Below are 27,995 nucleotides of genomic sequence, written 5' to 3' on the forward strand. Positions count from 1 at the left end.
AAGATATGAAAGCAACCTGAATATCTCTTGATAGATGAACAAAATGGATAATTTTATAATATATATAATGGAATATTACTTAGCCATAAAAGGGGTGACATCTTGTGATTTGAGAAAACATGGGTGGACCTAGAGGGTACTTGCTAAGTGAAATAAGTCAGAGAAAGAAAATATAGCACGGTATCGCTTGTATGTGGAATCCAAAAAATAAAACAAATGAACAAACAAAACAGAAATAGACTCACAGAAACAGAGAACAAAATGTTGGTTGCCAGAGGGGAAGAGGGCAGGAGAATGAATGAAAGAGATGAGGGAGATTAAGAGGTACAAGCTTCGGGACTTCCCTAGTGGTCCAGTGGTTAAGACTCTATGCTTCCAGTGCAGGGGGTATAGGTTCGATCCCTGATTGAGAAGCTAAGATCCCATAAGTGGTGTGGTCAATAAATAAATTAATTACAAAAATAAATAAGTCACAGGGATATAACATACAGCACTGGGGATATAGTCAATATATTATAATAATGTTGCATGGTGACAGATGCTAACTAGACTTATTGTGGTGATCATTTTGTAATGTATAAAAATACTGAGTCACTATGTTGTACACTTAAAACTAAGTTAAGTATAAATTAATTACACTTTTATTAAAATTTGATTAAATTAAAATGTACAGACTTTTTAGTAAATTAGATATTACTGCACATCATATGCTAGCTTAGAAGCATCACTTCTAGTAAAAATGTATGGAAGGGGAAGAAATCACATCAGTCAACAAAACTTAACAGTTGGAACAGAATCCATTCCAGTTTGACAAATAAGTCTTTAAAATAAGTATGTGCTAGATGTATTCAAAGGAATGAAATTAACAGACTTCCCTGGTGGTCCAGATTAGGACTGAGCTTCCACTGCAGGGGTACAGGTTCAATTCCTGGTCGGGAAACTAAGATCCCGCATGCCTTGCAGCATGGCCAAAAAAGAAAAAAAACAAACAAAAGCCAAAGAGGTAAATTAAGGTATGATTTCCGTGAAAATAAAATGAATTACAAACCAAAAGAAAAAGAGAAATAAAACAAAATCAGGTGAAAACTAACCAATTAAAGATTCTAGAAATGAAAGTACTGAGTGAGATTAAAAAAGGTAGTAGATGAGATAAACCATAGAACAGACAAGAGAAAACAGGTAAATTACTGTTCTTATACACTGCTGGTGGTATTTACATATGGTAATGAAAAAGAATGAAACAATAGCGGTGAATCTCACAAATAGAATGTTGAGTGAAAGAGACAAGTTTGCATACTGTATTACGCAGTCTCACTCTTTTGTATTGTTAACATATAAACTATTAAAAACATGCAAAACTAACTCTGGTGTTCAGGGTTGCACATTTAAGTGCTAGAACTATAAAGAAAATAAGAAAGTGGTTATAATAAAAGTCAAGGCAGTGGTTACCTTAGGGGAAAAGAAAGAGGCTGTGCTTGGGAGTGGCACATAGTGGGTTCCTGGCAGTTCTCTGTTTTTTGACCTGGGTGAGGTTACATGGGTCTTCATCTTTAATATTTCTTTGTTCTGGCTGTGCAGCATGTGAAAACTTAGTTCCCTGACCAGGGATCAAACCCCAGGCCCCTTGCAGTTAAAGTGTGAAGTCTTAATCACTGGACTGCTGGGGAAGTCCCACATGGGTCTTCTTTAATAATAACATACTAAGCTGTACATTGATGGTTTATGCATTTTTTTCTACACGTCTTACATTTCATAATTAAAATGTTTTTGTTTTGTTTGTTTAAAAGAGAGAATTTTGAAATGTAGATACTGAGAAACTCACCAGGGATACAGCACAGAGAAACAAAGAGATTAAAAATATATAAAAGGGCAGTTAAGAGACATGGAGGGTGGGTTGGAAAGTTCCAATATCCAGACAATAGCAATTCCAGAAGAGGATGGAGGCAATGGTAGAGGAGCAATATTTGAAGAGATAATTGCTGAGAATGTTTCAGAACTGAAGACAGACTTGTATCCAAGTACCTAACAGAATAAGTAAAAATAAATCTAAACTAAGGCATATCATAGTAAAACTATAGAATATCAATGATAAGGATATAAAGTTTAAAAACTTTTATATCAGGGCAGCCAACGTCTGATTGGCAGCAAAAAATGGCCAGAAGGGATGTAGCTACAAAAACTGAGATTTTTATATCCATTCCAGAGAGAGGGCATAATAAAGAGAAACCTATAAAGAATAGGCTTACTACCCCAGATTCTATGAACTTTGAAAGGTTGTCCCTCAGCAAGATAAACCTGGGGGTGGTGAACGGGGACATAAATGGTCTGGGACCAAAGAAATGATACTGGACACAGAAATGGATAAATACATCAGTTAATATGATTTATGATTGACTGAAAATAGTATGAATTACTGTACGTTTTAGAAAAGGGGAAATGAAAATTTTAAATTCAATAGCATGACTGCTGGTGGAGGTGGTAGGTATAAAGCATTCAAGGTCCTCATCATTGTTGGATAGTTATTAAAAATATTAAACAATTATAAACACTCTTGGAAAAATATGTAATTATTATTTTGAAAGTACTACCAAAAAACCCCCAAACAACAATACAAAATTAGAAATGCCTTATGTTGCTTCCTAGTCAGCAGAAGCATAGTGAAAGAAGACTAAAAACTAAGAGGGGTAGGTGCAGTTTCTGTTTTCAAAGAGGGTACTTTTAAAATTATTTATTTATTTAGGCCTCACCAGGTGGGATCTTTGTTCCCTGACCAGGGATTGAAACTCTGTCCCTGGCAGTGAAAGCATGGAGTCCCAACCACTGGACCACCAGGGAATTCCTCAAAGAGAGTACTTTTGAAAGTAAAGAAAGTTACTTTTTGACACCTCAGATTGCAAAGCCTAGCCAAAATCTGTCAAATTACAGAAATGAGTATTAAATACTGCTTTATAAGCACTTTCCCCAAAAATGAAGCAGGGTGACCAGGTGGAATTTGCATGAATTCTACTGAGAAAAAGTTATACCAATCTAGCTTGATTCTCTGCATTCTTTTTTGATTTTTAAAAAAATTTTACAAAATTTTTGTGAAAAGAATTAGAAAACATGGGAAAAAAATTCTATCTATCATTAACAAATGAGTGTGTGTGTGTTATGGCTAAGTCGCTAGGTTAGCAGAAGAAGGGTGTGACATATGGGGGATGAAGTGAGAAGAACACTGGACTGGGGAGACTGAAGCCCTGAATATTCAGATATATAAGGAAGGAGATGGTCCAGTGGGGCAGCCTAGGCATCTAGACTCTGATGTCCAATAATGTGGATTTGCATCAAACTACCTTGGCCAAATGACTCCAGTTTCACTTGCCTTCTTCACGCATGAAACAAGGGGGATAGCAGGGTGTAGCGAAGCCTGTTGTCATCTAATCCACTGCTTCCCTCAGCTTTAAAATTCTATGAAACTAAAAAGAATTACATGAATCAAAACAAAATCATATGGTAATATAAATGCTGGTGCTCTGTGTCAACCCAGAGGGATACAGTGGGGAGGGAGGTGGGTTCAGGATGGAGGAGACGCATGTATACCTATGGCCGATTCATATATGGCAACAACCATCACAGTATTGTAAAATCATTATCCTCCAATTAAAATAAATAATTTTTTAAAAAAATCATAAAGCCAATGTGTTAAGTCTCCAGATAAGATAAAACTGGAAGAGTAAGAGTGAAGAATGAAAAAGCATTCAGACTTGTGTCAGAATTGGCTGAAATCAGTAGGCTACCAGTCCACGGGGTCGCAAAGAGTCGGACACAACTGAGCAACTTCACTTTCACTTTTTCACTTTCACTATCATGAAGTTTAATAGGAAGAAACAAAGACCTCAATTTAGATGAACAAAAGATCGTCTGTGCAAATATTAATACAAAATGGCATAGACGTGGCTTGATAATTCATTCAAAAAGAGCTAGATATTTTAACATATGCTCCTGGAGCCAATGATATGATCGGATGATTAGAGTAAATTAATGAACTCTCAGGTTAGAGTAGCCAGAAACAGTGTTTATGGTCATGGAGGCACAAATCCCACAGTGGGCATATTTCATTTTATTATTTTTTAAACATTTATTTATTTGGTTGTACAGGGTCTTAGCTGCAGCATGTGGGATCTAGTTCCCTGACCAGAGATTAAACCTGGGCCCCCGGCACTGGAGTGTGGAGTCTTAACCACTGGAAAACCAGGGAAGTCCCAGGAATACCTCATTTTACTGTGCTTTCCAGATACTCGGTTTTATTTTTCCCCACAAATTGAAGGTTTGTGGCAACTCTGCACAGAGCAAGTCTACTGGTGCCATTTTTCTAACATTTGCTCACTTTGTATCTCTGTGTCACATTTTGGTAAATCTAGCAATATTTCAAATTTTATTATTATATTTGTTAAGGTGATCCGTGATTAGTGATTTTTGGTGTTACTACTGTAATTGTTCTGGGGTGCCACAAATTGTTCCTATATAAGACGGTGAACTTAACGATAAGTGTGTATGTTCTGACAGCTCCACCAACTGGCCATTCCCCATTTCTCTACTTCTTCTCAGACCTCCCTATTCCCCGAGGTAGAATAATATTGAAATCAGGCCAATTAATAACCCTACAATAACCTCTAAATGCTCAAGTGAAAGGAAGAGTCTCATGTCTCACTTTAAACCAAAAACTCAATAGAAATAATTAAACTAGTGAGGAAATAATATCTAAAGCTGAGACAGACTGAAAGCTAGGCCTCTGGCACCAAATGGTTAGCCAAGTTGTGAATGCAAAGGAAAACTTGAAGTAAATTAAAAGTGCTATTCCAGTGAACACACGAATGATAAAGAAGTGAAAAACAACTTTACTGCTGATATGGAGCAAGTCTGAGTGATCTGGATAGGAGAACAAATGAACCACAACATTCCCTTAAGCCAGAGCAAGGCCCTAACTCTTTAATTCTATGAATGCTGAAAGAGGAGAGGAAGCTTCAGAAAAAAAAGTCTGGAGCTAGCAGAGTTTGGTTCACATAGTTTAAGGAAAAGAAATTGTCTCTGTAACATAAAAGTGCAAGGTGAAGCAGCAAGTGGTGATGTAGAAGCCACAGCAAGTTATCCAGAAGATCTAGCTAAGGCCATTAATGAAGGTGGCTACTAAACAACACATTTTCAATGTAGATGGAATAGCCTTATATTGGAAGGAAAGACATCTGAAACTTTCACAGCTGGAGAGAAGAAGTCAATGTCTAACTTCAAAGCTTCAGAGGACAGGCTGTCTCTCTTGTTAGGGGCTAATACAGCTGGTGACCTTAAGTTGAAGCCAATATTCGTTTACCACTCTGAAAATCCTAGGGTCCTTAAGAATTATGGTAAATCTACGCTGCCTGTGCTCTATAAATGAAACAAGAAAGCTTAGATGAGAGCACATCTGTTCACAACATGAAGTGCTGAATATTTTAAACCCACTGTGGAAACATAAGCTTAGAAGACGATTCCCTTCAAAATATGAAGGGAACTGACAACGTACCTGGTCACACAAGAGCTCTGATGGTGACCTACAATGAGATTCATGCTGTTTTCCTGCCTACTAATGCAACATATGGGCTTCCCTGATGGCTCACAGATAAATCTGCCTGCCAATGCAAGAGATGTGTGTTCGATCCCTGGGTTGGGAAGATCCCCTGGAGAAGGAAATGGCAACCCACTCCAGTATTCTTGCCTGGAGAATCCCATGGACAGAGGAGTCTGGTGGGATACAGTCCATGGGGTTGTGAAGAGTTGGACACGACTAAGTGACTAAACAACAACAACAACGCAGCATACATTCTGCAGCCCATGAATCACACAGTAATTGTGAATTTCAGCTCTCACTGTTTTAAGAAAGACAACCTGTATGGCTACAGTTGCCATAGACAGTGATTTCTCTGATGAATCTATCCTGGGCAAACTATAATGAAAACCTACTAGAAAGGATTCACCATTCTAGATGCCATAAGAACATTTGTAATTCATGTGAAGAGGTCAAAATTACATCAACCAGAGTTTAGAAGAAGTTCACTCCATCCCTCATGGATGACTTTGAGAAGTTCAACACTATTTCTAGGAAGTAACTAGAAATAACAAGAACTAGAATTGGAAATGGAGCTTTTTTGTGACTGAATTGTTGCAATGTCATGATAAAACTATAAGGAATGAGAAGTTGCTTCTCATTCTTACAGATAACACTGTTATTTTCATTAGCTTTTGAATGTCTGTCATATTATCTATACTGATTGAAATGTACTTACTTCTAATGCATAATATACGGGTTTATCTCTGCCGAGTTTGTACGCCACTGTGGTCAGAAGGCCATGTTCAGAAAATACACACTGTAGGAAAGAGAAAAAGAGTTTATAGCCAGGAAAACAAAAAGATAGTATATGAAGATTTTTAAAGCAAAAATGATCTAGTTATAATTCAATAAACACGACAATTTAGAAAATATATCTTAAAAATCAAAATTACCAGTATTAAGAACAATACACTTGGGAGACTGGGATAGAGATATATATACTACTATACATAAAACAGACAACTAATAAGGATAACTAATAGCACAGGAAACACTACTCAACGCTCTGCAATGACCTACATGGGAAAAGAATCTTAAAAAAGTGGACATTCTTTGCTGTACACCTGAAACTACCACATTATAAATCAACTATTAACTCCAATAAAAATTATTTTAAAAAGAACAATACACTCAAACAGTACAAAAAGATTATCCCTTGTTGGAAATTAGACTTGAATTAAGACTCTGACAAGCTCCTAGCGAGATCTTCTACTAACACAATTAAAAATACACATATAAAAGTCAAAGAACCTAAAATGGTTCTTACAAGAATGCTTCAAATGTAGTGATACTCATCATTTTTATTGAGCTCTAAATGAAACCCTGATAAAAAAAAAGCTGCTGACTCAAAAGTTACTTAATAGCAAATTATGTTGAAATACTGTTTACATGAAGTTAAAGAAGACTTCCATGAATCTTTTAATTTAAAAAACACCAACCTTACGGCCTGTATTACATAGTAAGAAGCAGCCTGTTCCATACCTACAGTTAGGGGAAGAATGAACAGTAGGACAATTTTATTAAAAGTAAATGCTGAAATGTTAATAATACAACATTGACATTTAACATAGAACAATAAAAGAAATTAAATTTTTAGAAAAGTTTCAAAAGTTAACAAATATCACATACACTCTTGGAATAATGTTTTAAAGAACAGTCTAGGGACTTCCCTGGTGGTCCAGTGGTAAAGAATTTCTCCTGCCAATGCAGATAACCCTGGTTTGATCCCTGGCCTGGGAAGACCCCACATGCCACAGGGCAACTAAGCCCATGTGCTACAACCACTGAGCCCACACTCCTCAAAGCCCATGCTCTGCAACAAGAGAAACCACCACAATGAGAAGCCCAAGCACCACTAGAAAGTATCCCCCACTTGCCACAACTAGAGAAAGCCTGCACAGCAACCAAGACCCAGCATGGCCAAAAATAAATTAATATTTTTAAAATATGTTTCCTTAAAAAAAAAGTCTAGAAGAAAATGTACTTAGTGGAATCCTAATGGAAAAGCTCAACATTCAAAACACTAAGATCATGGCATCTAGTCCCATCACTTCATAGCAAATAGATGGGGAAAAAATGGAAACAGTGACAGACTTTATTTTCTTGGCATCCAAAATCACTGCAGATGGTGACTGCAGCCATGAAATTACAAGACACTTGCTCCTTGGAAGAAAAGCTATGACAAAGCTAGACAGTGTATTGAAAAGCAGAGATATCACTTTGCCTACAAAGGTCTATATGGTCAAAGCTGTGGTTTTTCCAGTAGTCATGTATGGATGTGAGAGTTGGGCCATAAAGAAGGCTGAGTGCCGAAGAATTGATGCTTTCAAACTGTGGTGCTGGAGAAGACTCTTGAGAGTCCCTTGGACAGCAAGGAGATCAAACCAGTTAATCCTAAAGGAAATCAACTCTGAATATTGACTGGAAGAACCAATGCTAAAACTGAAGCTCCAAAACTTTGGCCATCTGATGCAAAGACCTGACTCATTGGAAAAGACCCTGATATGCTGGGAAAGATTGAGGGCAGAAGGGGGCGGCAGAGGATGAGATGGTTGGATGGCATCACCGACTCAATGGACATGAGTTTGAGCAAGCTCCAGGAGTTGGTGATGGAAAGGGAAGCCTGGCGTGCTGCAGTCCATGGGGTCGCAAAGAGTCGGACACGACTGAGTGACTGAACAACAATGAAAAAATGCAAGTATAGTATTTGGAGCTTAGTCGTAACCCAGGTCCATGTTTATATTAATAAAATAGCACTGAGTTACAATAAATCCTAAATTCTCTCACAGTTACATCTCTACTAATCCATGTGGAGTGAAACATCATGGCTAATAGCCATTCAGCAATGGGACAGGCTGGCCTAGGGCCATCATTAGGCAGTCGTAAACCTCTGGCATGGAGAGAGTGTAGGTCCAGCGTGGGGGAAAAGTGTAGCTGGACTTTGGGACAGGAGTGGCGAGGAGGGAAAAGCTATTGCTGGTCTATCTCCTCCCTTCCCTAAGCAGGCTAGGGTGTTCTAACAGTGCTCAGAGAGTCAGAGCCAGCACGTAGCATAGCTGCCAGGGAAGAACTGAATTTACTTTGTGGCGGCCTTATCAGCAAAAGCTTTGGACTCTGCAACAAATCTGGCACTTGGACATGCGTGAGTGGTTCTGAATTGTGCCGAGCAGATAAGTGGTTCAAGCTGATATCAGCAAGGGTCCCATGGCAACACTGTTCAAACGAGTTGGCTGTCATCTCTGGCTTGCCCCAGCTGTCCTAACCTGCCTGGGATTCCCTCCCCACAGGCCTTGTTGCTGTGCCCAGGTGGGAGAAGGGGGAGGGCTCAGCCCAGGGGTGTGCAGATAGATCCCAGCAGATGCTGCTATTAATATGAGTCAGCGCTAAGCCAACAGACCCCCACTTGCTGTGTTTGTCTTATGGAGCAAACAGAACGGGGGCAATTTTTCCCGAAAAACATGTTTTCAGGAACCACTGATGTGAAGAAAAATTTGCCGAAGACCATCTATCTCTTTTGCTCAATACAAGCATGATTGTGGGCTGCTTGATGACCAGTCAGCACATTCAGGGAGCATGGCGTTCATGAGTATCTATCTCAGTTTTCAAAGACACCAGTCAAATAACACTAGGTTCTGGTAATAATACATTTATGAAGTCAAAACACGTAAATCGCTATACCTTTTCACTTCTGTGATGCTAAAAAACCTACATATTTTAAGTCAATCTCTGTGAACAAATATTCATAAGAGTGGAAGTTAGTTATCTGTTCCACACTTTATAAAGGAGAAATCTGTACTGATTTAGTCCCCATATAAACACTATGTATACTGAACAGTAGTGTACAAGTCCTAAATTATGAAATTGACACAGAAGCTCAAGGTACTTAATAGAAATAAATTCTTAAGTTCATGCACACTTAATAAATAATTAATGAGCATTATCAACACATGAAGAGACTTCTTTGCTACATTCAGGCCACAGCATTTTTTTTTTTTTTTTGGTGGCTGAACAGTATGTGGGATCTTAGTTCCCCAACCAAGGATAGGACCCATGCCCCCTGCAGTAGAAATCTGGAGTCTTAACCACTGGACCACCGGGGAAGTCCCTAGACTACCGCTTGCAAAGCCATATATAGGCAATTATTTTCCTCTTAAATTTTATTTTTTTTCTTCCCAGTCATCAAAAATATATGGGTTTTTCAGCATTTATATGGTATACCAATCCTTTCTCAAGATTCTACTGTGTTCAGACAGTGGGGGTGGTGCGGGGGGGTGTGTGAGTGGTCCTGGTTGAATCTGTGGAAGAGGCAGGAGGCCTCTGCTACTACACTTAGAGCCTCTGGGAGAGAGGAGGCACTTAAAACACAAGCTTAAATTAAAAACACAAACGAACAAAATTCCCCAAAGTTGGAAAGATCCTATTAATCTAACAAACTGTCTACTTCACTCCCCCTTCCTGGATGGTTGCGTTTTTGCGTAGCACATTCTGTCGTGCTGTCTCTATCTTCTACTTACCTGCATCTCTTTTGACCATTTGTAACCTGGCTTCCATCTTGAGCATTCTATTAAAGCTTCATTCTTGGAAGTCACCACTGAAGACCTGATTTCTATGTCCTTTTTGTTCCATTTTGCACTGCTGACCAAGCCCCTCTCTTAAATAGAGACCCTGGTAGAGTCTTAAATAGAGACCCTGGATCTCCACATTAATGACTTGCTACATTCTATTTGACTGAATTCTCCACCCTGTCATCTCTTCCTTCTTCTAAATATCTCCTCTACCTATATACTTTTTCTTGGTAATTTCATCAATTCTTATTGCTTCAAAAATCACCTCTAAATATGGGAAATTCAAAATCTATACTTTTATACTACATTCATTCCCCATGACTATGTATGTATAATGTATAGCCTACCAGTATCACCAATGTATCCCAAACAGAAAGTCTTCTACTTGAACCCATTCCATACGCTGGCTACGTCTAACCACTGGGACCAGGTGACTAGACTCCATACCTACTTCCTGTCTCGTGTTCCTCTGCAGTGCCATGGACATCTACCCATGCCTCCATCTCAGTCCTCCTCATCCTTCTTAGTCCTTGTTGCTGTTACAGAGATGCTGCAGTGGCCTATATGTCCTCTCTGCCTCTAGTTTTTCCTCACTTTATTTTTTAAAAAAATTCAGTTATTTATTTTTGTCAGTTTTTATTTATGTCAGGCAAGTGTATGCTCCTCGGTTCTTTGTCTTGTCACAACAAAAATTTGGAGTGATGAACATTAAAGCCCCTTGGCGGGTCACAGCTCTCGGAGGACAGACCGTGTTATAGCTCTTAAATAAATCAGTGTTACAGCTCTATTTATTTAGATAATAGCAGGAAAATCCATCTTTGAGGCATGAGGGCACATCGATCCAAAGACGCAAAGAGAAGATCGCCCCATTGCACGGGAGAGAGAGAGAAGAGGGCTTTGGCTGCTCTTTTTATGTTTCTCTGTCCCTGGGCCTGTCTTATGTAAATTGGGCCAGCCAGGAGTGGTGTTTGTTTTACCTGAGGTTCTCACTCCGGTCCTCGGACCTTCCTTTGTTCTATTTACACGGGCTTTTCCCTTCCAGGTCTTTTAGCCACCGCCATTCTGGACTCCTTTTCCCTATTCTAACTACCTAACAGCTATGCGGGGTCTTCATTGCTGAGTGGGCTTTATCTAGTTGCGGCAAGTGGGGGCCACTCTCTAGTTACAATGCACGGGCTTCTCATTGTGCTGGCTTCTCTTGCAGAGCACAGGCTCTAGGTGCGGGAGCTTCAGCAGTTGCAGGATGTGGGCTCAGTAGTTGTGGCTCCTAGGCTCTAGAGCACAAGCTCAGTAGTGGTGGCACAGGGGCTTAGTCGCCATGCGGCATGTGGGATCTTCGGGGATCAAGGATCGAACCGTGACTCCCGCATTGGCAGGCAGATTCTTTACCACAGAGCCGCCAGGGAAGCCTTCTCCTCACTGTAACGCAGGACTGCCATATCATTAATGAACAGCAACAGTCACCTCTGAAAAGCAGCCCCCAAACCTTCAGAACTATCCCACTGCCTTCCAGAAAAAAAAAAAAAAAAAAACTCCTTACTCTGGAATTTAGGGTGTCACACCACCTTAGCCTTATTTCCCCACAATCACTTCCCTACCCAACTGTTCTCTGCATTCTCTAAATAAAGTTTTCCATTTCCTTATTTGCATCTTGGTTCAGTGTTTCATGTGTTCACCAATACTGCTCAGCCTTCAAAACGTCTCACTACTATACAATCTTTGTGATTTTTCTTCCCTCCCTTTGAGACCCAACAGCAGTACTTCCAAGTTTCTTATGGCACAGAAGTTCTTATCTATACCATGATGAACTGTATATCTGTGGTCTTTTCCTTCACGAAGAGAAACACGAGCCAAAGATCTTAAAATTCTTCCCCTCTTCCAACCTGCAGGGGCTGCTGAGGTACTCAGCCTGCCCTCCCTAACTTAAAGCCCACATTTCCAGAATTGGCTGATAATGCTTAAGAGGGAGGGGAGTATAAACAGAAACAAAATCAGGCAACTTTACTGGGCACCTCCCATGTGCTCTAGAGTGTCAGATACTTGCCAAAGAGAGATAGCATCTGCTTTACTAGCATTAGTGTACCAGGCAGAGGAGGAAAGAAGAGGGTGGGGGGACAGCCTACTTTTCTATCTTTTCTATCATTTCTCTGACTCCTGACTTAGCTACCTGGAATCCAGAATTCAAAGAATATGTTTCTAGACCCACAGGATACCATGACCTGTGAAGAATTTTCCTATCTCTCCTCTCAGAAAAACTGTCACCCAAATGTCACACTTTTGCATGAGGACTTCTGACCCTACTAGAGTATAAGAACACTACATCTAAAATATAGATACATTCCATTACTGACCAAAAAGAAGAATGTAAGCACTGAAGTTAACAATGAGAGAATTAGAAAATGCTCAACAGGACTTCCCTCGCGGTCCAGAGGTTAAGACTCCATACTACAGGGGGTATGGGTTTGACCCCTGGTCGGGGAACTAAGATCCCCCATACTGTGGGGTGTGGCCAAAAACATAATCCTCAAGATAAAAACCATTAAAGGTAGACAGCCAGATGCCAGGGCTATGGAAATCTTTGCCACACAGGGGACAGTAAAGTATAAAGGTCAAGTGCCCTAAGTCCAATCAACTGGATTCGGATGCAAAGACTGCTTTCCTCACTTATTAGCTTAACTTCTCTGAGTATCTGTTTTTCTCATCCTAAAGTGGGAGTCATCTTATCACTCTTAAATATGGGGCTTGTTATAGACTACATGTGTGACTATTAAGAAGACGAAATGAGAAGAAAAATGCACCAAATCTCTACTTCTGTCATTCCTTCTGCTTTGTGTTGAAGCAGAAACTTCAAATGATGGGAGAAAGCATAGTGCCAGAGAAATAACTTTGAAAAATCCCACAAGAATACGACTTTAAAATTAAAAAGCCTTGGACAGGAACAATATGTTGAAAATTAGAGTTTCATCATGGCTTTCTTCCCTCTGTTCAGCCTACTTCCAACAACCTCTGCAAAGGGCAAGAATCCTTTATTTTTTTATTATTTAAATTTTTTTTTAAAAAATTGTATTTATTTTGGCTGCCTGCATGGCATGTGGGATTACCACATTCCCTGACTAGGGATCAAACCCATGCCTCCTACATTGGACATGCAGAGTCTTAACTACTGGACCACCAGGGAAGTCCATCCCAAGGCAGAAATACTTTAAACCAACATTTAGTTTCTGTATGGAAAAGGTTTTGAATTTCATAAATTAAGGTTTTCACAAGCTTCATCAGTGTGTTTGCATATGCCATGGTGTGATTTATGTAAAGGAAATGAACAAATGGCAAAAAGTGTACACATATATAACTGTAATGGCCCTCTTTAACTATTAATTTTCAGTCTGGAGAAACTTCAAAAGCTTTTCCTCATTCCAAACATCAAAGGGAAAAACAAACAAACAAGACTCCATTGGTTTGCAGGTCTGTTTCTTAAAACTCACGTGTTTTTGGCTTGTCCATCTTGGAAGCACATTTGTCCCACCAATGCAGCAGACTGGTCTCCCAAACACTGAAACGATATATGACAATAAAGAATACTAAGACAATATTATTCATTTTCTTTCTAGGAGAGCCATAATATTTATTTTTCTCTCTTCATTTATAAAGGAGTGAACTGTCTTATATTCTTTGCATTGCCTCCATTTGGCCATTGCCCTATGTGTTAATGCTCCCAACAGGGATGGGAAGGGAGAGTTAGAATTAATTTACTCAACAAAATTCTCAATAGCCCCCACTGCGTCCCGTCAAGACAAGAATTAGCCAATCCTTCTGCTCTTACTTATTTTCCATAGTTAAAGAAGGAACAGATTGATTAAGGGAAGCCAGAACATGAAAGGGGGTGGGGTGGGGAGGTGGTAGGGAGATGTTTGGTGATGAAACTTACCCCAGATATTGGCACACCTTCCAAGGCCCCAGCTTTCTAATAAAATTTTAAAAAAGGATTATGAATAATCACAAATTTGGCTCTACTAACATAACTGTAACAGAAATGAACACAAATAGCAACATGCCAGAGCATGTGGGCAGACAAGACAAAGCAAGTGTTTCAACTACATGAGTGGTTCAGAGAGAGAGATACTAGAAATAGTCCTTGAAGAGACATGGACATAAAACACTGGACAGGGAGCCAGGAGATGCAGGACCTACTCCTGGTTAGTTAGTTAGTTAGTCACTGAGCAGGCTGCTGAAACTTCTCTATATCTCAATTTATTCATCTACAAAATGGGCCTGAGCTTATATGAACGCCACAGACCATTAGTTCTTTGCGATTATTGCTGTTACTATGAACAGACTAACACATCCTTCACAATGAACACAGAGCTATCAAACCAGCATGGAACATGTTTATTTTGGAAGGCTTTATTTTACCAACTGTTCTTCCTACCTAAACTGCTCTTAATAAGAAACAAGAGAGGGGTTCGGGTATGGGGCATTAGTTGTTCATAGCCAACATCATTCTTCAAGTTTTGATAAGCAAGAGTTAATTTGTATCATGAATAGTGGTTTTGATTTTGAGCCAGTATGGCCAGCACTCTAAGGTAAAAATGAGATTTAAGTGGCTGACTGTGAACTTTACCAAATTTAATTTTGAAAAAAATAGTTACACTAATACAAACCAACACGTATTGATATCAAGGAATTAGGGGAAAGGAATATGATCCCCAAAGTACCTGTGATGTATTGATGTGCTTTCATTTAAAAGTTCATTCAGGTTTTTCCATATCATCTTACAGAAAAACCCGAACAAACATTATGATGAACCTGATATTAGGAAGAGGACCAAACCAAAGCTTTCACCTGACATTTCCATCTGCCATTTCTCTGGGAGCTTTGGCTTCCCTCTGTGTGATAGTGAGGGGAAGAAGAGAAGCCGCCTCACACAGCTATGGTTAGGAAATAAGAGCATGCATGTGGAAACCATTCACAAAATAGAAAATACCCACTAGATGGTGGGGTAATATTTTCTTTCTTTTATGCTTTTGGGTTAATCCAAGAACTTTTATTTACTGTATATATTCTTGGACAATCTGAACCTGGCTTATAAGTGAAAGTGAATCAGGAAACCTAGAGACTGGATATGTAAGGTATTCAGATACTGGAAGAAGTCTTTGCTCACACTATTCAAGTTATTATCAAACTACCAGCAGAATCTACTATGTGCGGTCAGGCACAGAAAGCGCTCTTTTTTCTTTACGGCGAGGGGGTCCCTGGAGGATTCCTGGGAATATTCTCTGGTGAAGCATGCAGAAAAAGTGACAGTGCATTTCCAACTAGCTGGTCTGAAAGGTTGGGCAAGATGTCATGTAAGAGACGTAGAGTACATCTAAAAACTATACCTCATTTCCCTATTATGCTAAAGCCCAAAAGCACATCACAACTGTACTTTGTAATAGGGACCATCAGAATTTCTCATTACAGAAAACTATCTTAGTCTTTTACCTTGAAACATCACTCCCAGTTTTATGGAGGACTTAAAAAGAAATAAGATTATTTTTTAACAATAACTAAAGCTTCACTAGAGCTTATAATAATTTGGAGGGTCATGGAAGAGTCTGCATTATTTTGCTGAGTAAATGGATTTCTGCTTATCTAAAACTAAATGGAAATGCACTGTATCTTTTCCAAATGAATGGGTAGCATCATTGGTGGGCAACCTACTCACCGGGCTATGAGAGATTTTCTATAGTCAGCAAGGGGGAGAGAGGGGGACAGAAGGATAATATTTTAAATGCAAGAGAAAACTAGGCCAGTTAAATGTTTTTTCAACCATCCTCTGAAACTGTTTCTCAAGAACAGTTTTTTTTCCTCTGACCCAAGTCAGTTTATAGGTAGCTATGAAATTATCAAAGCACTTTTAAACTGTAGATAAGCAATGATTATGCTTCCCTTAAAAAATTCCATGTTGCCTTAAAAGGCTTTATTATAAATGAAACACTTAAGACTTCTTGCTTAAGCTTTAACCAGAACACTTGGGTGTTCTAGTAAGTAGACTAATATTTTTTATGAAATGTCCAAACATTATTTTTTGGTAATTAATCTTAGACTTTTCTTAATTTTTACCATAAATTCTAGATTTTTGAGCTTAAACACCAATTCAAATTGTCCTAAAGGTTTTCATTCCTGGTGTGTAATCAGAAATACTCAGCGATGCTATGTGTAATTTGTGCTTAGACTACTTCTGTGGGTTTCAGTGAAAGCAACAGTAAAAATGCCCATGATGAAAACCAGTTTAATTAACAATCACAAATCAGAACAGACTCTTTGCTTTCAGCTTCTCTGCTAAAGTTTTGTTCAGGCTGACAAAGAATCTGAGACATGGTCTGGCCATTAAAGGAGATTCAATAGGAAAAAGAATGCCACTAAAATGTGAGGAGACCTTCCTATAAATTAAAAGTAGGCAATGCAACTACTAAATAGTTATTTGGATTAAAAGAAGAAACTGGCTCAAATATTCCCTTATCAACTACTGCAGTTAGATTATCTCATCAATACTTTAAAATACTCAAAGAAAAGCCAATAAAGTTCATAGTATATAAAGTTTTATATGCAGTTTTATATAAGGTATACATAAAACACAAACTGGCAAGAAGGACTCAAGAATTTGAAGTTATAAAACTATTTAAATAATACTAAATTCTTATTTTACATACTGCCAACATTCATAAAAAATTCACAGGTCTCAAAATATAAAACATAACACAACTGACTTTTGAATTCTGAATAGTAAGGTTTTTTTTAAGATAAAAATTAAATTTAAAAAATTTCTTTTTCTTTTTACCATTAGGCCATAGATCTCTGAAGAACTTCGGACATTTGGAAGAATTTTCATTGGAATTTCAAAAAATCTAAAAAAACAGTAAAATAAGATTGGGTATATAATACTATTTTAAGTAAATGTCTAGAAACATTTATATGAATTTAAAGGCATGCAAACAAGAATTAAAAACAGGCATATTTGAGAGTTAAGTGGGAAGAAATAAATAAGCCAGCAGTCGGCTTAGATATTTAACACTCTAACTTTACAGAAAGAAATCAATACAAAAGCGAAAGTACACAAAAAACAAAGTACTTTTATAAAGGAACCTAATTTTCCTTGAAGAATAATCAAGACAATTACTTAATTTGGCCTATTTATTATATATGCAGTAATAGTCTCTTACAGGGAGCCCAGCCTTGTGGTCTGTGGTGACCCAGAGGGGTGGGATGTGGTGGGGGAGGGAGGCTCAAGAAGGAAGGTGTATATATACATATTCGAGTTGTTGTATGGCAGAAACCAACACAACATTGTAAAGTGATTGTCCTCCAATTAGAAAAAAAAGAGTATACAACATAGACTCGTATATTGTAGTTAAATATCAACAAAGTTTGGTGCTCCACTGACAATCTGAAAATAATTAAGATTTAGGTTATAGACAGGCCACAAATTAGAAAACTATTCTGAGGGCAAAAGACAACTCACTCGCAGAGCTCTTTATCCCATTCCAAAGAATGGATGTTGAAAAGCATCGTCCTGCTTGCATTTGTTACATCTGTACAATGGACACCTCCACTGGCTCCTCCGGTCAAACTCTGGACAGAAGAAAAGGACATGTTAAATCTGTACTTATTCGCAATTTAATTTCTACTTTGTCAAGAGCCAGAATCTGTTGCAGACCCCATATAGCAAGAGAATGGAACATTTCAATTACTTCATCTTCTAGTGTTCTTTGGTGTCCAACAGAAATACAATGTAACAGACCCACATTGACCCACACATGTAATTGGATATTTTCTAGTTGCTACATTTAAAAAGCATAAAGAAGCAGGTGAAATGAATAATATTGTAAGTTTTATTTAACTTAACATATTCAAAATATCCTTTCAACATATGAAATTATTACTAAGACATTTTACCTTCTTTTTTTTTGTATTAACTCTTTGAAATACAGTGTATATTTTACACTCATGCACACCTCAATTCAGACCTGCTGCATTTCAAGTTCTCCATGGCCATATGTGGTCAAGTGGCCATCATAGTAGACAGCAGTTCTAGTTGATGGTTAATGAAAAAAAAAATCTGTTTTGCTTTCATCCTCTTATCTTTGGAAGATGCAGAGTCTTATTAAATTTGATGTGCCTGCCTCTTGGGATGTTACTGACCTGTGTTGCTCCTGTTGTTCTTGTTGTATGTGTGCATGTGTGTGTGTGTGTGTGTGCCTGTTTTGAAGTAACAAGTCTCACTGGGCTGAACCTCACTGACCCAAACACATACCCTGAAAGCAGAGCTTTAAACTCTCTAATGTTAATACCCTTGGACCTGAACTACATGGACTGCTGCTTTCTTTTATGCAGAAGCAGTGAGAAGTAAGAAAGGAACAGAAGTGCAGAAATGGCATCATGTGGGAACAGGGGAGGAGGGGGACAGTTCAATGTGCTCCCCCGAGTGTCCTGCAGCTCACAGTTCAACATACTGCCCTACTCTGGCTCCAGGCAATGGTGAGAACTATTGTCCGAATTATTTCAACTGTGACTAAAACATATGAAAACTGCTGGCCATGAACACAAAGCATAGTGTGCCTTGGCCAAGACAGGGAGGGCTGGGGAAGGCGCCACTTCCTGATAGAGGGTTTTGTCTCATCTGCTCTGTGGATCTGGCAAGTGACAAGAGGGGCAATGTTCCTTTAACGTTCCCCTGAACGTTGAAAAAAAAATAATAATCCCACACTTACAGAAGTGTTTGCAAATGAAATTATATGTCTGAGATTTGCTTTAAAATTATCCATGGGGAGAAGGAGTGAGTATAGTGGGAACAAGTTTGGCCATAGCCAGTGACTGTACCTGATTAATTATTCTAGAGGTTCATGACACTACTCCCTCCAAGTTTGGGGTGTATTTGAAAATGCCCTTGAAAATAACTAAGAATAAGAGAGGCAGGGAGAAAGTAGAGGGAGGGAGGAGAAGATATGTATGTATCCGGGAAATGTTTGTTTCTACTCATTTATGTTCAGTTTAGGCAAGAAGATTATACATCAGAAATTTCCACTATGATTTTTCATATTGTGGCCTAATTAAGTAATAGCCAGCTATGTGATGTTGAAAGCAAATGCTAAAAAGTAGTCCCAGGTGTATTACCAAGTTAAATAGTAGAAAATAGAAGAGAGAATTTCTTCTAAGAAATGGCTAGTAGAAAAGAAGTACAGTTAACCCTTGTGCAACACAGGTTCAAACTGTGCTGGCATGCTTATACATAGATTTTTAAAATAAAAACTATAGTATTACACAATCCGTAGATACAGACTGCTAACTATCTCCGGTGGGTCCTAGAACCAGTCCCCTGCACGTACCAAGGGAGTGAATGATAGGCAAGGGATACAGGCGACATAAATTTACTACTTGATAACTACCTAAATTAGTTATGCTAAAGGTAACAGACATGAGATATGGTTTTGGCAATCATCCTTCATTTTTACTGAAATAAGGCAAGAAAAAATCAAGAGGAAGTAGCCAAAAATGCCTCTCAAATGGCAGCTGAAATTTTCTGCTGTTTCTTGAGTGGCCTTTCTTAATGATGCTGCCAACTAAAAAGTTTGAAACTCTCCATAGAAAAAAGATAAGCAATTTAAAAATGTTTTCCATACATACATGATTTTTAAACATACCCAAATAAGCCATGAATCAATGGTCCCAAAAAGAGCTCTATCTTCTTCAACGGCCTTTTGAACTTTTCTCACATTGTCAAGGAGCCAACGAAGCTTCACCGCACTGAAATAAGTGCTAAGCGGAAGGCCTGTCTTGGACTAAATACAGTTATGACATTTAGCCAGGAAGTGAAATTCATAACAGCTTAAAATGAAACACCAAATCAAAAAGGTCAACAAATTACAAAATATGCAATGACCCTAAAGGCAATCTCAAAGTATTATGGATAAAAAAAACACTTTTCCTATCTCATGGCACAGGAAAGCATGTTCGTGAACAAAGATCAGAGTGATATGTTCGCAGTTCAAAGAGCATCCATGTAGCAAGATAAAGAGAAAATTAAAGGGCACATGCCCTGAAACCTAGATAGCTCAGCCACAGATGTTAACTTTTGTGATTAGTATTACACACAGAACCTAGACCAAAACCCTGCCTTTTATTTTATATTCCCTGAAATTAATATTTAAAACTATTGAAAATCAGAGAATGCAAGTTTATCAATTCATAAACTAATGACCACAATCAGAAAATTGTTTTAAGATAGATAAGACTTAACAAAAACAATATATTTGTGTGCTAAAAATATAATAAATACATAGTCAAACACACATACATATTCAAATAACATAAAATTGGCAGACAATAGAGCTCAAAGACACACCAGATGAAAGCAACCCAAAGCTGTTCTATTTAAGAAAGTAGTTGCCAGTTGAAATACAGTGTTGTACACATGAAACTTACATGATTTTTACAAACCAATGTTACTTCAATTAAATAGTGTATATATTGAGTTTGCATAAATTGAGTTTGCATAAATTCCACAAATACATTCAACAAAGGGAGGGTTAACTGAATAAAGGATAGAGGGTAAAAATGAAACAAAGGTTTCCTTGAGAATGGATCCAGTGCAACTCATTTTAGTTAGCATATCAAACACTATATTTAGAAGGGCTGGTGAAAGTGATTAAAAAAATACATCAAAATAATGCAACTATCTTTTCCTTCTCAATCCCCATTCTCATTTAGCACCTCACCTAACTGCAGGAAGTGATCCCTTTTCCTTCTCACCTCCCATGGATATGCGTAGTAAAAAATCTCTAACTATTTAACACTGTAATGCAACCTTGTAAGTTAAGAATCTTAACTCACAGTTTACTGTGAAAAGATCCATGCTCAAAAATTATAATAGAAATAACATACGGACTTATAAATAATAGAAATAACATATGCTTCATTTGAGGGACCAAGGGTCATCCCACAAACCAAAGAGTAAGGTAGCATATAAGTATCTTATTTTTATGATTTAAGTAGAAAGTGTAAAAGTTGCCTAAAATGGCTTTGGAGAGAAAAACATGCATCCCATGAAGCAAAGCGTGGCTGGAGGTAGGCGTGAGGTTAGGGCAGGTTGATCAAGAATAGGAAATGGGTGATGGTATATTCAGGACAAGACCGAAGTTATATGGGTGGGTAAGGGTAAAGGATGGTTTATTAGATTGATGCGATTAATGGGATTTGAGCACTAGTTGTGGCTCAGTTGGTAAAAAGTCCGCCTGCAATGCAGGAGACCTAGGTTCAATCCCTGGGTTGGGAAGATCTCAACCCAGAATGGAAAGGCTATCCACTCCATTATTCTGGCCTGGAGAACTCCACGGACTGTATAGTCCATGGGGTCGCAAAGAGTCAGACACGACTAAGTGACTTTCACTTTCGCACTTTCACTTTCAGAACAAACAACCACAAGAAACTACCATTTAAGAGTCCCACTGACAAATATAAAGGAAATAAACCAAAAGCCCTAAACAAACAAACAAACCAAAAATCAAAGAAACAACAAACTCTGGAATTTCCTTTTGGATACTAGGAGAACTTGACCTTGCTAACAAAAGTACCTCACCTGTTTTAAAATTTTTCTCCCCATTTGTCTAAAGAGAGATCTATATAAGGACCGAAAACTAGGCAATTTTTTGGCATCTTCATATGAAGAAAAGTGGAAGAGGAATTCATGTAAAGGCTGGAGTGTCTTTTACTTTCTCTCCCTGAGTCCAGATGCCTAAAACCTCAAAAGCACCCAGAACTTTCTTTAATGGATGGTGAAAAAGCAAGAGAGAAGGATTTGGAAAGCATGGTGGAATTATAGAAGCACTCCCTAAGGAGTACGGTTTAAGCCACTGGGACAGTTTATCATTCCCTCCAGTGCCTGGAGAATCCCAGGGACGGTGGAGGCTGGTGGGCTGCCATCTATGGGGTCGAGTCGAACACGACTGAAGCGACTTAGCAGCAGCAGCAGCCAGACTATTAATCTTGGAACATTATTTCTCCAATTCACCACAGGGCAAGAAAGACAGGAAGGTAATTAGCTGTAGAGAAATATTCTATAAATTGTATCAAATAACTATTGTGCAATAAGACAGAAAGCCTGGTGAAATACCCAAGTTTTTTTTCTGTTAAATGAGCATTTTAATAGCATATTTTTTAAGAGATCTCTTACCTTGACAAAGTTATTATTTCCTGGGATTCTTTTACTAAGACTCTCAACGGTAGACTGGGTTCTTAGGTCAAGCCACACTATAGATCAAAACACAACAATAAATATGAAAAACTTGATTTAAAAAAAATCAGACCTTAATGAAATCACTGTCAAGGATAGGAGATCGATTAGTTTCTATAAGCAATTAAAATGCTGTAGCTTTCCAAAGACAGAAATTAGAAAATTAGAAGTGAATGGGCATATTGTTAGAAGAGAGGATAAATTTATGAGGGATAATTTAAAGCTTTTATGCAAAATTATAGACCAAGTTAGGAGAACAATACATACCTTAGGGTGCTGATTTTGTTTCCTTTTTACAGAAAAAGATGAAAAAACTGTTTTGGATATGGACTTTCTATGCATACATGAGTGCAGAAAAAAATCTAAATGTAAGGCAGGCTAGTTACCAGGGCAAAATGCACAGCTCAGGATCACTGTACTAGGTATAAAAGGCTGTACCTTGGAAAAACTGGGTAGCAATTTGTGACAAAGTAGAGAACCTGACACAATTATAGAGGGAAAAAAATTAGATTCATTTGCTTATGCACAGAATGCTTATTTATATTAAACTCTTTCAAAGTAGACTAGAATCGGGAATCATTACACGAATCATTTAAAGGTCACCATTCTTTCTCCTTGCTAGATTATAAAATAAACTCTCCATTTTAACAGATCAACCTTGTTTTTTACTGAGTAACTATCACCCACTTTCTGATCTCCCTAGTAGGAAGTTGTGTTCTGCTTTATGACAGAAGGCTTGGGAAAGAGAACGCATTAAAGGGTATACAAAGCAACTGTGAAAGATAAACAATAGTATCAGCTGAGCTTTATTTGTCAGATTTCAGTTCTGAACCAAACTTTTGTAACTTTGAATCTGTGAGTGCTCACTCGATATTTTTAGGCACTGACTATGCTCAGATGACTCCTGAAAACAGTCTATTTAAAGGGCACGAGGAAGATCACGCATGCTTGTCTGCTACCCATGTGAGTGCTGGCAGTTACTGTCTAGTTTGGTTCACCTTTAACTATACTATGCCTTTCTCTTCATTTAAAAATCAGTTACTTCCTGTTGTGGATTTTAATCAATTCTTTTTAATTACTTAAAGCATTATTTCCCTTGAGGGCAGTCTGTGCTTGATTTTGATGGTGGCTACTTTGCAGGAGAATCGAATCAGGGACTTCGGGATACTATACTGCTGTGGTCCCCAATCTTGTTGGCACCAAGGACTGGTTTCGTGGAAGACAATTTGTTCCAGGACCAGGGTGGGGGAGAGGGGTGATGATTCAAGTGCAGTAGGGTTCGAGCTCCTACGAGATGGTAATGTGAGGGATGGAGAGCGGCCGTGAATACAGGTGAAGCTCTGCGTGCTTGCTTGCCCTCCATTCACCTCCTGCTGTGTGGCCCAGTTCCTAACTGGTCACGGACCAGTACTGGTCCATGGCCTGGGGGTTGGGTACCCCAGCTATACTGGTTTCCAAAGTAGAAAACAAGGCTCTTCATCACCAAGGAAACAGGAGGCAAAGAGGAAGCCCATGGAAATACACGGCCAAGCAATGACCCCTGCTCTTTGCTGCCAGGCATCCATTCCTCCTGCTGCTGGGAGCTGTAGCTCTAATTCTCTTTAGGAAACCACCCCTCCTTCAATCTCAGCCTGAGATTCCACCCTACCCTCGGCTCTAGGATCTTGTCCCCAATGATCGGTTCAGGTGTAGTCAGATTAGCCTGCCTGAGATTTTTGTGCTTAGTCCACAAGAGTCCCTGTTCTCAGCTCAGCTTGGGAGTGTGCAGCTGGGACCTGCTGCACCCTGGAAGAGAGCTGAATCGGCCACATCTGGAGTCAACCTCAAAGAGACAAACTGGTGGGGGACCCAGGTGATACTGTCTGACTCAGGAATAAAACAGCACCTGAACAAAACTACTCATAGGATTTCTGGTTTTTTCCCCATATAACTTCATTTTAGTTGGGGCTGACTTTTCTATGACTTGCCCTGGGGTGGATACAAGCCGTTAGTAGCAGCATGATGGAGTCTCCAACGTCTCCTGTGTCCAGGGAACATGGCAATCTATCCACTTTGTCCACAGAGGCAGTGGTGTGTGACTGTGACCCAAGTGGACCTTCCTCATAGGCAAGCAACCCTAGCAGGTATTAATGGCTGGACCAGAGTAGCTGGGCAAAGTAGAGGCATTCTAGAGAAAAGTTTTAAATCTGTGACAGGTAGAATTCACAAGCACATCTCTATCCTCCATGTTTCAAACTACAATGGGCTAGGGGTTTAAAAATCAATGTAACTTTGATTACCTATGCAAAAAAAATGAAATAAGATGGGTTAGGATGGAAAATGTCAACATTCACTGAACTCGGCAGGATAAAACTGACTTGTGAAACTTTGTTTTAGTTATGCTGGTTTGCTGAATCATGAGTTTTTATCAAGGGACACTGCTCTAGGCTTTAGGCTCTTTTTTGCTTACTGATTCAAAGCCTTCCAGATCAGCATTTTTTCTATATTTTAATGGACATAAAAATTACTAGGGAGTTTAAAGATAAATCCCACTGACAGAAATTCTAGGACAATAAGTCTAGGGAGTGGGCCCAGAAATTACACCTTTTAAATAGATGCCCTCTCTTTAAGAAACACTGCGAGACTCAACAGCAGTGGTTCTGATCCAGAAAGCACACCTGAACCACCTGGAAAACTTTGAAATCACACATCCTGGTCCCTACATCAGAGGATTCTTATTTTATTTTTTCTTTTCTGGCCATGCTGCATGGCATGTGGGATCTCAGTTCCCCAAGCAGGGAAATGAACCCACGCCCCCTGCAGTGGAAGCGTGGAGTCTTAACCACCAGGGAAGTCCCTGCATTGTAGGAATCTGGTTGCGAGTCCAGGCAAGGAGGGCCTGAGTCCTTCCACCTGTGTTATTCAGTGTTCTGCTCAAGCTTGAGAACCTCTTTTTTAGGGTAAGTTCTTTAGGACACTGAATTTGTCTCAATTGTTAATTTCAAAACAAAATTAGACACACACTGATGATCAAGTGGCTCTGTGACTCTATTGCTCTTGGACAAGGACTACTTAAGTTAACGGGGCACTATGCTCCTCACTTAAAAGCTTTGAAGTACCCACAGTACTGGTATCTGGTATCCACAGAATGAAACCCTCACCGAAGAGACTCAAAACACTGGAGGTGAAATCTACATTTTTGGCTTTGCCACCAACAAGCTGTGTGACTCAAACAAGTCTCGTTTCCCTTTAGGACCTGGGTTTCCAGAATATAAAATAAGGCAGTTTAGACTAGATGGTCTCAGAAGTCCCTCTCCTTCCATTATCCCATGATCACGGAAGGCTGGCAGAATTTTTGTTTTTGTAACTTGAGTTTAAAGCGATTAGAATACATGGAATGAATTAGTAAAACTGCCAAAGAGGAAAATGTCAGTGGTCGGTACACTACCAAGCAATACACAAATGTTTGAAATTAATTGAATTAAGAACAAAGGAAAATTAGAAAACTCATTAAAGGAGCTAAGATGGCAGAATTACATGAGCAGAATAAGAGACCAAAAGCCAAAGAGAAGATCCCGAGCAGGAGAACTAAGCCCCATGTGGAGGTAATTTCTGAGAACAATCAGAAGAGGTGCTAGATCCAGAACCAACAGCAGCAGTCAATTTTCCCCAACACGGCTGAGTTGGAAGCTGGGGCGCGAGCAAGAGACAGAGCACCAATACCTGAGGAAGCGCCAGCAGCTGGAACTGAAGAGCCAGAGGGAACAACGGCAGCTGGATCTGAAGGACCGGGAGAAACTGGAGCAGCTGGAGCATTAGGAGAAATAATGGCAATTCATGCTAGAGATGGCCAGATTCAAGGTTTGCGTTCTCTTCCTGACCATTTAGGACATGGTGGCTCACATGGGCAAGTTCATCAGAATGAACAGTTTTCTACCCATTTGAGTGTAGAAAAAGACAAGGAAGAGATGTGGAGCAGAAGGGGAACAGAGGCTGTCCAGTCAGTCTCTGGTTCAATAGCATTTCCGGCTGGACAAAGATCAGGTCAATTCCTGCTTCTTGTTCAGATGACTCTTCCCTACCTGGCCACACAGTCTGTGTCCTGGTTAGGAAAGTGGCTCAGTTGGTTACTGACTGCTGACCTGACCGCAGAACTGAAGTGTTGTGTGATGCAGTGAGTGAGTGCATCACTAGGGGATGTATGAATGGAATGTTAAGGGAACTGCTAGTCTCTGCTGAAGGGGGCAGGGCACCCATAGGAAGACAAGTGGATTTGGGAAGGCAGTGCTCCAGGAAAGCACTCCCCTGGAAGGGTGGCAGGAGGTGAAGTCCACAGAAAGCAACAGCATGTCTAGAGGAAACAGAAAGTTGCTCAGTCCCAAAGTGATTCAGAAAAACATCGGAAGGAAAACAGAGTCCAGAACACCATACAGCCTGCTTCTAGAAAACATGTCCCTTACTTAGACTAAATAAACTGGATTTAAATGGTTCCCACCATCAAATGAATAGGTTCCAAAAACCCAACTTGGGTGACCTGGAATTTGTCTTTGTATTAAATGAAGTCATATCCAATATATGTGTCACAGATTTAGTTTGTTCTGAAAAACAAAGTTTTAAGAGTAAAGAAAAATGCAGTTGCCTCAAAGCCAAGGTTAACTGAGTGATAGAGTAAACAGTATAGAGGAAGAAATATGTTTTAGAATATTTAGAAATTTGAATCAGTTTTGGTTAGTTATAACAATAGAAGGGAAATGTACCAAAGGGGGAAAAAAAACCACACTAGAGATCATCTAAATTATTTTCAGTTGACTAGAAGCAAAGGCAAATAATACAGCTCCTAGGGATGATTTGCTATGAGGTACTACTGGCCTGACAGTGAGATAAGGTAAGGCTACAGGTTATGGAAGGACTAAGCAAGGACCGCTGACAGTTATACTCAATGTTTTGGGGTTGCTTTCCCCACAATGGACATTAAATCTAGGAAACCAGATTTAATTGCTATGTGTTATGGTAATTAGTTAAAAGTTAAGCTATTATAATTAAGCTGGGTATGAGGTCATTTGCAAAGGGGAAGAGACTATCCATCAGCTGATGACATTTTCTGAAATCAGGTGCCAAGAGAAAAATGGAGAGTTGGGGGAGGGGGCGGTGAATGAAAACATGTGTGTCAAAATTTGGGGGCTGAAACCTATTTCAGCTTTTAGGTGTATAAATGTCAAGATGCCAATGGCTGATGTGAGTGCATGTGACCCCAGGTAGGCTCTGCGTTTCCCCTAAGAACACCTGTTGTTTCAACCAGCCATTTCATCTGGCATTCCTGGACTGAAAAGGTCATCAGCCAACTCAGAATAGTGGCCATGTTCTGAATACTTACTGAAGCCTGATAGTCCGCTAGGCATTGTTTTAAGTGTCCTATGTGTATTAATTCATTGATCCTCAAGTCTATGAGGGCCATTTTTAATTTCTCCAGCTTAATCACTTACGAAACAGGCACAGAATGGCAGTAAGTGAAAAAGGCAGAATTTGAACCCAGAATCCGAGTCCAGAATTAAATCTCTAT

At 39.2% G+C, this 27,995-nt stretch overlaps 1 protein-coding gene across 6 annotated transcripts in view; it reads right to left on the reverse strand.

Annotated features, from left to right (window-relative positions):
- Positions 1–27,995, reverse strand: part of GK (glycerol kinase) — an 80,231-nt gene that overhangs the window by 25,104 nt on the left and 27,132 nt on the right. For 2 of the 6 annotated variants that reach the window (XM_043896453.1, XM_043896450.1), the window contains exons 5-14: positions 26,159–26,242; positions 22,397–22,473; positions 19,869–20,006; positions 17,690–17,799; positions 17,009–17,075; positions 15,893–15,910; positions 14,114–14,149; positions 13,671–13,738; positions 7,063–7,105; positions 6,300–6,380 (exon numbers count right to left, since the gene is read on the reverse strand). In XM_043896453.1, the coding sequence (XP_043752388.1) occupies positions 6,300–6,380; positions 7,063–7,105; positions 13,671–13,738; positions 14,114–14,149; positions 15,893–15,910; positions 17,009–17,075; positions 17,690–17,799; positions 19,869–20,006; positions 22,397–22,473; positions 26,159–26,242 (722 nt within the window). The remainder of the gene's footprint in view (positions 1–6,299; positions 6,381–7,062; positions 7,106–13,670; positions 13,739–14,113; positions 14,150–15,892; positions 15,911–17,008; positions 17,076–17,689; positions 17,800–19,868; positions 20,007–22,396; positions 22,474–26,158; positions 26,243–27,995) is intronic. The other 4 variants (XM_043896455.1, XM_043896454.1, XM_043896452.1 and 1 more) reach the window with 3 other exon arrangements.

This window comes from Cervus elaphus, chromosome X (genome assembly GCF_910594005.1).
Source record: "Cervus elaphus chromosome X, mCerEla1.1, whole genome shotgun sequence".
NCBI classification, from domain to species: domain Eukaryota; kingdom Metazoa; phylum Chordata; class Mammalia; order Artiodactyla; family Cervidae; genus Cervus; species Cervus elaphus.